The 12,066-nt window shown below is 43.8% G+C and overlaps 1 protein-coding gene across 11 annotated transcripts in view; it reads left to right on the top strand.

Annotated features, from left to right (window-relative positions):
- Window positions 1–1,691: 1,691 nt before the first annotated feature.
- Window positions 1,692–12,066, top strand: part of rims2a (regulating synaptic membrane exocytosis 2a) — a 140,468-nt gene continuing 130,093 nt past the window's right edge. For all 11 annotated transcript variants that reach the window (XM_030102194.1, XM_030102198.1, XM_030102197.1 and 8 more), the window contains exons 1-2: window positions 1,692–1,940; window positions 2,391–2,603. In XM_030102194.1, coding sequence (XP_029958054.1) covers window positions 2,407–2,603 — 197 coding nt within the window. In that variant the 5' untranslated portion in view covers window positions 1,692–1,940; window positions 2,391–2,406. The remainder of the gene's footprint in view (window positions 1,941–2,390; window positions 2,604–12,066) is intronic.

The following is a 12,066-nucleotide window of genomic DNA, read 5'->3' as shown; positions in this document are numbered from 1 at the left end:
TTATTTGTGAAGTTTTTCTTGACTATATTGAACCTAAAATAAAGTGAAAAATGTCATCTAATTGTCTCTGAAGCTTAAAATGTGATTGCTCAGTTGACCAAAAGGTTTACAATGAGGACTAAAGAAATCAGAAAACGGAATTTTCTGGAAGTTTAAACCACCAAAAAAACCCATAACATTGTGGCAAAACAATTCAACATAAGTCCATAATAATCATGACCCACTTAATTGTGCTATATTTTTCTGATAAATTCAGTATTGAAGTTCGACTTGATTGCCATTTCTATTTTCAGTAGGATACCTGTTGTTCTTTGTGATGGTGCAGTTTCAACAATACAATTAAATTGAACCAGTCTTAGTGAATTCTGCACAATTTTGCAAGTTGTGGTGATCGGACAAATTTTGAAACCCTGACTTGATCCCCGATCACACCAATAAGTCAAATGAGGTAAACGGATTAAATCTGCCTCAACATAGATATTGTTGATTTTACACACAACAATACACACACTAAAACTAAAACTGTTAGTTTATATCTAGACAATAGAACTTTGTTTGCCGTAACTGTTTTATTGATGTCCAGTTAAATTGTTTGCTGTAATGCTCAGAAATCAAACTGTATTGTTGCCATTCTTGGTGCAGATCACTGCACTGGTGCTAATTCACTTAGTTCCCTAATAAGGGAAAGGCTCCATCCTCTTAATGTCGTCCTTCAAATCCCATCAACGCTGCTCCCAGGACGGTGGGCTGGCTGATAAAGATCAAGAAGTACAGGATCGCAGCTGAGAAATGCCTTCATGTTGTCATTAGCTTCTGGAGATAGATGTTTGGGAAGTTAAAGGGAGGCTTTTGAGGCTTTTGATTTTTTTTTTTTTAAAGCAAATCAGTAATTAATAAACATCCAGATTGTAATGTTATGCAAAATGTAAGGCTAAGAGCTTTTGGGATCTAAAGTTAAATTCCCAGAGTGGACAGGTCAACACTGTGGGTCCCCGAGCAAGACCTTTTACCTCATCAGCTCCCCGATCAACCAAATGCAGCTGCCCACTGCATCCTCTAAATAGGATGTGGTAATTGATGAAAAAAAAAATTCTCCAAGATTAATGACTGTCATTTCAATATACTTTGTGTGCGAGATGTGTTTTGAGTATAGATGTTTTATGAAGGGCATTTGAATTGACAATGCAATTAAACACTTTATGGAACAACTTTGAAGAGCTTTTAATTCAGCTGCAGTAATAGAGTGCGCATTTCAACATCTGAGAATAAGGGATCTTTATATATGTACAATGGGGATTTAAATTTGCCAAACCCAGGCTGAAGTGCAGTTGTCTCTGCTGACAGCTGTTTCCCTGGACGCACTGACCGTAACTACAGGCGCACCTGTAGTTAAGGCCATCGTCACCAGTCCTATTCCGTATTCACCCTCCCCTCCACCTCTCTCTCTCTCTGTGCTCATGATCTCCTTATGAAATATGCATGCCTCTCCTGCGCTCCAGCTGCGCGCCGCTGCGTCCACTCCGCGTTTTGCGGCTGCTGCTCTCCAGCCTGCTGTCAATGAACATCCAGCGTCCTCTCGGCTTTATTCCTCTACTTGTCTCCATCGCTCCGCCTCTTCTTCCGAGCTGGATTTTTCTCTCGCTACTCTCTTCTCCCTCCCTCCCTCCCTCCTGCCCCCCCTCTCCCTCTCTCTCTCTCTCTCCCTCTCTCTCTCTCTCTCTCTCATTGCATCCATTTTTGTGCATTTAAGAAATCTCCAAGAATTACCATCCTGGAGGAAGGCGAGCTGCCCACAGTGACAGAGGAGGGTTAAGGACTCCGAAAAGGAAAACAAACAAGGACGGAGCGGGCATCTTTTTATTCCCAACATGCGCGTAAAACCGCTTTAAAGGATGGCAGCGATGGGTTAGACAGGATTTACCATGACTGCGAAATAAAAGGCAAGAGTTGTGCTTTATAAACCTCTATTTTTTTTTTAAATATAGTTATGGATGGGTGGATGGATTAATGGATGGATGGATGAAGGGCTTGTGTTTGGAGTACCTGAAGGTTGTAGCCCCCCTGTCTCCATCTGCTGTGAGTGCTCCAGCCTGCTCCAGCCCCCTGCTCCCTGCAGCCTCGGAGGGCTTCGTAAGCTCGTCATGAGCATTTAACCGGCGGATGATGGAGTCTGTGAAATGCACGTTTCCACTCGTATTTCTGCTGCACGGTGCAGATTTGTGCACGACGCCGCCGACAGCCGGGATGTCAAGCCGCCTGTCAGCCGCGGTGCCAGCTCCAGAGGCGGCGTGAAATGCAGCGCAGATGGATGTGTGTGTGTGTGTTCAGGTGAAACCGTGTTGCTGGTTGACGGTGCCCCGTTTGGGTTTTATTTTTTGTGTTTTTTCCAGCCACTGTGTGTAAAAGATGTCTGCTCCACACGGGCCCCGGGGCGGCCCCGGCCCTGCCGCCGCCGCCTCCGCCGCCGCCGCTGCTCCCTCAGCGGCCGGCGCCATGCCGGAGATGCCGGACCTCAGCCACCTCACCGAGGAGGAGAGGAAGATCATCCTCGGCGTCATGGACCGACAGAAGAAGGAGGAGGCGAAGGAACAGTCGATGTTAAAGTAAGAGGGATGTTATTAGCCTCAGTGTGGGTTTGTGGCGGCTCGTGTCGCCTCTTGACATCCGGAGCTTTGATGGAGGGGCTGAGGTGAGATCCAGCTGCCCCCCTCTCCCACCCTCCTCCTCCTCCTCCTCCTCCTGCTTGACATCTCTCACATCCTCCAACTGGAAAGAAAACTACTTGATTGTGTCTTTTTCTAATGCGGCAACCTCTCCACTTTGTTGTGGCTCTGGCGCTACTATTAATGGGCTGGGTGAGCGAGCAGCGGCCGCCATTTTCACGTAAAAAAGCACGCCAAATTGCTTAACCTTTCCCCGCGCGCGTCACCGAGATTACACAATATATGACACTGGAAAGATCATTTAAGGTGTCCTTTGCGGCGATGGCTCTTTCATGTGTGTGTGAGTGATTTTTATTTTTTTTTAATATTTTTTAAGTACATATCTTACCCCCCCCCACACACACACACACTTTACAACAGCCCCCCCTCCCCCCCTCCTGTGTACAGATGTCGCTCGGAGCTGTTTCAGCACCACGGCGCTGTCCACTGTAGAGGTTTTAGTTTTTAAGGTGGACCGGAGTAGTTTCCGCCAACATCATTTAAACCTTTTTTTTTTTTTTTTTTGGTCGTAAATCTGCTTTATGGCAGAGCTGTACCCCCCCACCCTCCACCCCACTCACCGAGTCTCGACCTGGTTATAAAAAAAACACACTCAGTCGATGTGTTGTTAATTAAAATTGGGACTCGGGCCACTCGGGGAAGCCAGGCTAATGAGCAGAGAGAGGGATTTTCGGGGCGGTGGCCTTAAATTTTTCCGTCCTGTTGATTTTTCTTGTAGGGCGCACATGCTTGCAGTGCTGGATAAAACGCACTTTTCCCATGCCATGTGAAGGCAGCACGCACATCAGGCCGCTGCTGAGTCTTTCGGTGTCTCCACCTTCCTGCCAGGAGAGCAGCTTCACCGCTGCTGCATGTGACTCCTGGAGCTTTCTGGGAGGCATTAGGGCTAGTGTTTTTCCCATCGTCAGGCTAGATATGTGCACCAAGGCGGCACTCTTAATGGGGAGAAAGTTGTGCAATCCCTGTCCAGTGCTACTGCATGATAAACATGACTCATGTCCTCCAAGACATGGCTACCTCAGCCTGCTGCGGTGTGGTGCTGTGTGAATCATCCAGGCCTTTTCTGCCCCCACCAACCCCCCCCCCCCCCTTCCTTCCCCAATGGCAGTGTGTTTTCCCCCATTTCTCTTTCTCTGAGGTAAAGGGGATTGTCACTTTTAGTCACTTTTATTCTGACAGTGATGTCAAAGGCTTTTCGTGACAGAGCATGTGCAGAAGTGCCTGTGCTCTTGCGACAGATATGACTGAGTGACTGACTGTCCCACCATAATGTTAGGTAACTCTCATTACAGGCCAGGCAAGTTGAAAGGATAGAAGATGCTGGGGGGGTTCAAAGGGGCCTTTGTCTCAATTGCATGCGTCCCATTTTGCGTCGGCATGACTTTACCTTGCGGTTTGCCTCACTGGCAGGACTATATCACTGCATCGGCTTCCTCATAGCTTTATGCTGTTTCTCTACACATCTTGATCTGACAGTTTAACTCTTTAACAGCCTGATAGTAAAGGCTTCTTCCTATGTTTGATTTAGACAGGGATTTGGTTTGAACGTGCTCTGTCTATACATACGAGATGACTCATCATGAGTCATCAAAACAGTAAATCCCCACTTTCTTTACCTATGAATCACACCACCAGAACGTGTCCTGAAGCAGCGTTAATATGCTCAGTCCTGACATAGGTACAACTGCAGCGGATTAACTTGTCATTAGATGGTTCACAGCATTTTCCAGCGGTGTCCCTCGGAAACAAACACCCACACTGCAATATCCCAACCCTATAGCTCGTGCCATCCGCGCTGTCGCAGTCACGGTCCAATCCCACCGCCGTGTGGTTGGATGGCTTTTTCTGGGAAGTGGCGATTCGAAACATTGGAGTGTGTGTTCTAACAGAGGGAATCCTGTGAGGATGGAGGGATGGAGAGGAAAGGGAAAGAGAGAGAGGAGCCTCCAGCTGCAGGGCTTGCCAACTTGCTGTCATCTCACTGGAGGTGCTACAGAGAGTGAGGATGGAAATCCAGCACTGCTGACTTGCATGTAATTAGCTACTCTCTCCTTGCCTGCTCATTCTGTGTGTGTGAGACTGCATTAAAGAACATTTATATATGTTCTCCACTAATGAAAAGTCCATTTCCGGTGCTCCCCATATCTACAGCTCATTCTTGGAATCCTGTCCTTGAAAGCTTATCAAAGCTGCAGCCATAAAGCCCTATTTAGTTTATCATCCAGCATTCCTCCCTATAAAGTCCTGGCTACAATTAAGCATGGCTGCAGGTGCATTGGTTCCATTATAAAGAATCCTCTGGAGCTATCAGCGAGCTTAGCTTTCCATGCTTCAGTGAATCCCTGAGCAGTACAGTAATGATGGTTGTGGGACCCCCACCCCCACCCAACCCAGACATGGTGCAGTCCTATAGGCAGGCATCAGCTGCCTGTGATGGGGTGACCCACAAAATGCCCGGGGCTCCACTTCTCCTTTCTTTCTGCTCCGCGTCCACCAGGGGTATTTGGTTCTGCTCAGTGGCTAATGGAGGAAACAGTTTGATGTCCCCCACATCAAGCTTACCTCAGATGGCTTTGTTGTTGTTTTTTAATGCTTGTCTGAACAGAGTCATATTCTCTTAGCTTAACTTCTATCTGGAAAGTCCTGCCATGTCCGTCTGTTCACGACTCAAGTAAAAACAAACGTCATAGATACATATTTTCCACTTTAAAGACCTCATAACATGCATCCCTGAATAAACTCCACCCAGTCCTTTCTCCTCCTGGTGACCGTGTTCACCTCATGCATCAGAGGGAATGTGTCATTTGTTCAGGGACCTCCTTCAACAGCGCTAATTATACTGACTGTCTTGTAAGAGGGACTCCCGCTGAGATGCAACTGTTTCAGAGCTCTGAGGTGTCTGCTGCTCTGCAGTGTGTTTGGGGTCCCAGGCCTTCCCCGATTTAATTGCGCACAAGAGTGCCCTCTGTGCTGCTGTGTCTCTCTTGGGATTTGTAAAAATAATGCTCTTCGAGGTAAAATATTTAAGCTGTGCGGCTCGCAACTTAATTTGCTTGACAGATGCTTTCGCTGTTCTCTTTTAGATCTGTGGTTCTCAAACTGGGGTCTGGGACCACCTTTGGCAGGGTGCCAGAGGTCAATAGGGTGACTCGGTGCTTTGCTTTCTCTGAGTCTGTCTGAAAGTAGAATTTTAGAGACACATTCTTGAATTTAGAGAAAAGTATTTGGTGCTTTCATTTCAAAGGCTCCTGGTTTTGAACGTTGGTTGATGTGTTCAGGAGTGTTTGGCTTCACTGTAATCTTTTGGTTAAAAGGGAGTCCGCAGCTTTTCTTAGAGGTGACCACTGTCGTGGATGAAATTTGTGGTTCCATAAATCCTGTCCCTGTCAGTCACCCTCCTGAATATTTTAACTATAACTTCATTCATCCCGTAATATTTTTATATCATTTGATTCGCCTCTGGTACAACCCATCAGTCAGTTTGTTTTAGGAAATTGTCTTGTCTTCATTCATATCCTTATGAACCAACTTCTGCTCTAGATCTATCTTTTATGAGTATTGTGGTAGTAACAAAAACACAACAGTCACTGCAATAAGTTGGATATGTCAAATGTTTTATGATCTTACTCATCTAATGTTGGCTTGTACTGAGATACAAAAAGTTGTTTCCTGAATGAGGAGGTTTCTCGTCGTATCCCTTCAACAACCTCCAAGAGTCCTTCCCTGAGGATTCTTTATTATCCTTTGCTTTCCCACTTTACAAAGTGAAAGCTGAACCTGACGTTTGCTATTTAGCATGTACAGGGTCACATTTATCATGCAATGTTCCCCCGATGGCTCATCACAAATGATGGAAAGCCACTTCCAGAACCACAGAACATGTTGGACACCTACTTTCACACCTGATAAGTAAACTCTTCTTGATATGGAAATGTTGTCAAGTTTTCTACATTTCTGCCGTACTTCAAATTATGTCAGAACTCAGTTTAGATTACGTGATTTAGTGTCTTGCGAAAATAAGTTTTTGATTGATCTGACGTTCACAACACTTCCCTTGTCAGAGAATTCAGTAACGACAAAGTGCAGCTTGGTTTTCATATTAGCAGCTATGGTATCTACAGCGGGTGGCGTTAAACATCAAATGCATTGACCTAGAATTTGCTATTATTGATTGCATCCCATTTCCTTTTTCCACTTCCCCTTCACACACCTCACTCTCTCCCTTAACTGGTCCTGATCATTCATGTGATAGTGCTGAAGCGAGCTCAGTGTACCAGCTGGGGTCAGAGCTATAGAGAGGCCCTGTGTCCCCTGAGGCTACAGGGTCTCAACCCTTATGAGAGAAAAGCGCTGGTATAATACTGTTGAACGTACAGGAGTTGAAACCGAACATTTTCAATCGGGGTGGGTTGCTGACGTGATGAAAAGTTCAAAAGAAAACGAGATAAATACAGACTTTGTGTGTGTAAGTCAGGGAAATGCACAGGGGAGTTTGTTACATGTGCAGAGATAATTCAAAGTCTGGACAGCAGTGCAGACTATAAATAATTGTGTTTTTATTTTCCCAGAATGAAAGCTAAAATACAAAAAAAAAAAAAAAGACATACACAAAGCTGGGATTGTTCCCAAAAGTTACACTCAGTTTTCTAGAAGTTCAGAGTCATATGCAGACAGTCCTATCACAGTTTTGATTGTATCTGTCTAATGTTTTGTGTTTACAATGACTCATTCCAGTTTACCTCTTGAATGAATGGATCGTCCTTAAAGAAAAAAAAAAAAAAAAAAAAAAAAAGTGAAGTTTGCTTTGCCAGCAGTGTTATTTCTGTCGATGCCAATAAAGCAGATTTGAATTTGAAAAAGAAAAAAAAGAAAAAGACAGCAGGAGACCTATGGTTGTGAAATGAGGCGATGCAATGCTCAGAAGCTTCCCACTGGACAATATACAGTACACACACACACACTCACACACACACCCTCTCTCTCTCTGCCTTTCTCTTGCTCCCTCAGCTCACTCACCCATGCTCACTCGCCTTTCCATGCAAAGAGCAGATTCTGTCATGAGTGTTCCAGAGTCTCCCATCCCCCATCACTTTCCCCAAGGCAGAACGAGGAAGAGGAAGAGAGAGATAGAAAGTGGAAGAGAAAGGATGTTGTCTTGACTCTGTAAAGCAGAACACACGCCAAATGAATACATCATCAAGCTAATTAAAGTAACAATGTGCTTTGGTTATGGACGCCTGGCATGCTGTTGAGCACTTTGGCTCAGTTGGACGAGGAATCTGGTTAGAACATTACTGCCACTGCGAGAATGATATACAATACAGTACAGTATAAATTAATGTACTTACACGTGGCTCAAAAGCTTCGCTGCCATGGTTGTAAAATCGTACTATACCGGTTTCTGACTATTTACCTTTTTCGAGTCAGCCATTTACCTGTTGAAATTGTGCGATTGCCTTTTAGATATGCATCTGCAAGGGCTTTCTTCTACTTGTGCATTTATCTTTTAGTGCTTTCAACACTTCCATTCAGACACCTTCAGACAACAGCCTCCGCAGCTACCTGAAAGTGCCTGAATGAAAGCAACCTCTACTACATATTTAACTTCAGTGCACTAATCTTATTTGAAGGACACTTACATAGTTTTTACATGCGGTTATAACATCCTATAAAATATCAAGATTAACAGCGTGCTCTTTCATATCTCATCATTCTCTGACTTGATGTCCTGTATGAAACACAGAGCAACAAGCTTGTCTGGAAAAACAGGTCTGACAGCAAATGTTTGAAAGTGTCAAATTACACTTGATGTTACCAGACATGATATTAATTCATTCACGTTTCCTTTTAATAACAGCAATATTTTGTTCTCCGCTTCGCCTGGCGAGCTCATTCTGATCTTCACACATTTGTCCAACCCAACACTCCTCTGGCTTAAACCGGACAACCCTGCCAACAAAGGAAGCGATTAATATCCAGTCCAGTGCAGAGGAGGATAAATACTGGCAAGGTAGCATTCAATTCATTTAGATCTGTTGAGACATATCTTTGAATTAGGGTAGTTAAAATAAATTGGCTTTTTTAAAGTTAGGACAAGATGCACCAAAAAGTTTCTTCAAGAAAGTCCCAATACTCAAATTTAGCTCACATCGGCTTCCAAGAAATTTTTTTGGATAAGATAAGATAAGATAAGATAAGATAAGATAAGATAAGATAAGATAACTGAATCCTTTTTTGTCCAGCAATGAAATTTGCATTGTTGCAGCAGCAAGTGCATAGTAATAATAGAATAGCAAAAGAAAAGAATATGAACCCTAAGTAATAAATGTGAATCACAATAAAAACAGTAAGTATATGAAGAAGATGACAACAGTGACATTATTTACATTTTGACAAGAAAATGTTGGTGACTGCGCTTATACAAAATATGATGTTAGTTTTGCACAGTTAAATGAATAATGTATCTTACACATAAGCGAATAGTGACACACATTGAAAAGCGCAGTGTGTTAAATTCAGGTTTAAGACATAGATACTGTCCTGTTTGTCACTGGTGTTCAGAAAGTGTTGTGCGGTGTAGCTTGTTTGATGTGTTTTTAGAGAGAACGGCGCAGCTGGTGAGAGTTCAACCAGTCCAGTAATGTTGAAAACATGATGTAAAGAGGATAAGTAATAGATGTATGCACTTTTTATGCAGAAAAACAAAGCTGTAAACTTAGGACACTTGTTCAAATTCAAATTATGAGGTGTCATTTTTTATTTATTTATTTATTTTTTTGGTGCCAGATACAGAACCACAGTCCACATCCTGATAGATGAAGGAAACAGAAACTTAAACAATGTCAGGAGAGTATTCATGACTTCGTTCACAAAATAGTTGTGAACAAACAGAATGGATTATCCATTTGAATTACTGTGGGGATGTTTTAACATCTGGGAACTCACATCCAGGAACATGGTGCCTCTAAAGGTAGTCATATCCTGTGTTGCAGCCTGCTTCTGAGCATCCTGCTCTGCTTGCTCAATGCACCACTTTTCAAATCCGTTGAAAGAAATTGCATGACGTGCCGAGCAAAAACATGGGGCCATGTTTCCGTTCAGGCTCAAACAAGACTTAAAAAGGAAGAGAGAGGATACGTGGGGGATACACTGGGGAGGGTTAAAGGAGGGGAGGAAAGGGCAAAGGGAGAAGAAAGTACTAGACAGGTTAGCATAGGAAGAGCGGAAATGAGAATGGACAAGGGGGGCGAGGGGAGAGGAGAGAGGACAGGAAAGGAGAAGAGAACATCAGACAGAAAATGAGAGGAGAGACATTGACGTCTGCGATGCTATCAAGTCTTGTTGCTGATATGACAAGCCTCAGTCCGCATTGACGGCGCAATCAGCCTGCCATCTCCCACAGCCCGCTGTTCTCCTTCATAGCACAGCACAGCGCCGGCTCCCATTGTCTCTCCGGGCTTTGTTCTAAATAACATCTGCATTCGTCAGCATGGGTTTTATTCTCTTCTGGGCTCTTATCCCTCAAGCAAAGTTTGAAGGGATTTTCCTGCTACTGGCTGTGTAATTTCAAATGCCCTTGGCAAAACATGACAATAGGAAAACGTTTTAGTGGAAGGAAAAGGTTGCTGGATCTAATGCAAGTGATGTATAATACATTGTTACATACGAGGGAAGGACGGCTCCTTTCCACTTTGTTAAATTATTTGTCAAGAAAGCCTCAAGCAATTTTCACATTCTTCGATGATTAACTCTCTTTACCAATTTCCCGTTACAATGGAAGAATCATAAGAAGTGTCACATTAACTTGACCAACTGTGGGCACTGTTTGCTTGCATATGAATGGAAGCCAACTGCAACCCCACTTCTCCAACATCTGGCCAGTTGTCACATATGCCTCCCAGCATGCTGTGCAGGATTGGCTTCAGTGAGAACAACACTATAAAAAAAAAAAAAAAGAAATATGGATATGAATGAATAGTTCCTTGGTTAAAAAAAATAGACAAAGAGCAATTTAAAAAGAAAGTAGGACAAGAGCCTCAGCCAAATAAGAGCAAAGAGAGTAGAATCATGATAGTGAAAGCCACGGAGAGGGGGACACTTCATCACTTTTATTGCCCATCCCCCGTCTCCATCCACCCTTACACGGTCAATGTAGAGAAGATATACTGCGTTTGACCCTCGGAGGTATGCCTGGTGCTTCTGAGGAACACGAGCCAGCCGTACAATAGCTGGAAGTGTTGATGTTAAATGTATCCCTCAATACCACACCGCGTTGTGAGGATACACTTGAGATAAATTGATCACACACTCCTGGTCACCGGATGACGCAGACTCGCACACTAACTATTTGCTGCTGATTTTTTTAATCTGTAAATGGATCGGTATGGATCTCAGCTGTGTTTTATGATGCACAGGTCCAGGAATTCGGTACCATTTAAGGACGGAGTTGCACATTTGTGTGACGGACAGGGAGCGAAAGCAGGAGTGCACTTCCTCTACCTGGATGGAGAGAGAGAGAGCGTCTGTTACAGGTCTGATGAGCGGTGGGCTGGTAAAGGTGAAGCGTGGCATCAGGTCATCTCAAGCTGGCCGCGTTCAAAGAGTGAGAACCCCCACGCTGGGAGCCGGACTATTTATAGTGGAAATACTCGGCTTTCAGCTGTGGCCCGCAAGTGGCCAGGCAGCGAGGCCTGCAGCCGTTTAGACATCCAGGAAACACAGACAGGAAGGCAAAAAGATCCACATTGACCAGTGAGACACAGACCCCGACCCTGGTTTCATTTACAGCAGTTCCGAGTGCTTTGCATCAATGGACGCGAACTTTGTGACAAATGCAGAATAAGAGCAGTGAGACGTGGCTGTGAAAAGGTAAAAGCATTAAAGCGTAATTTAAAATCTCAAACAGTTGAACTACATGAATCCACTGAGGCTGTGAAGGCAGACTGGTCTGTGTTTGTTGTGTCGATGTTCCGAAGAGTCTCTGTAGTCTTATTTAACAACTTGTCAGTGACTGTTTTCTGACATTTAGGACTTGAAAACACTTTAGACATTATGATTAGTGTTTTCTGACTCATCCACTGCAGTAGGCTAACATTTTTTAAATATTTTAAGTTTGTTTTATACTGAAACCAGTCAAAACATGAAGGGTATTGTTAGAAAGGTAAGAAATGCAACTTATTTTTAGGCTTTAGGTCCCATTCCTGCACCTTTAAGGACAGCAGCATATTTGACTTATTGTGATTCATCAGAATAGTTTTAATTGCCCATAAATAATTTGTAGTTTCAAAGTTTAAACTTTGTTTAGTGACAGTTAGCAGGTTGCAGTTATTAGCCGTCAGCTATC

Source organism: Salarias fasciatus, chromosome 11, assembly GCF_902148845.1.
Source record: "Salarias fasciatus chromosome 11, fSalaFa1.1, whole genome shotgun sequence".
Classification (NCBI taxonomy): Eukaryota; Metazoa; Chordata; class Actinopteri; order Blenniiformes; family Blenniidae; genus Salarias; species Salarias fasciatus.
Note: the sequence above shows the minus strand (reverse complement) of the source record. Positions and strands in the feature narration are given on the sequence as shown.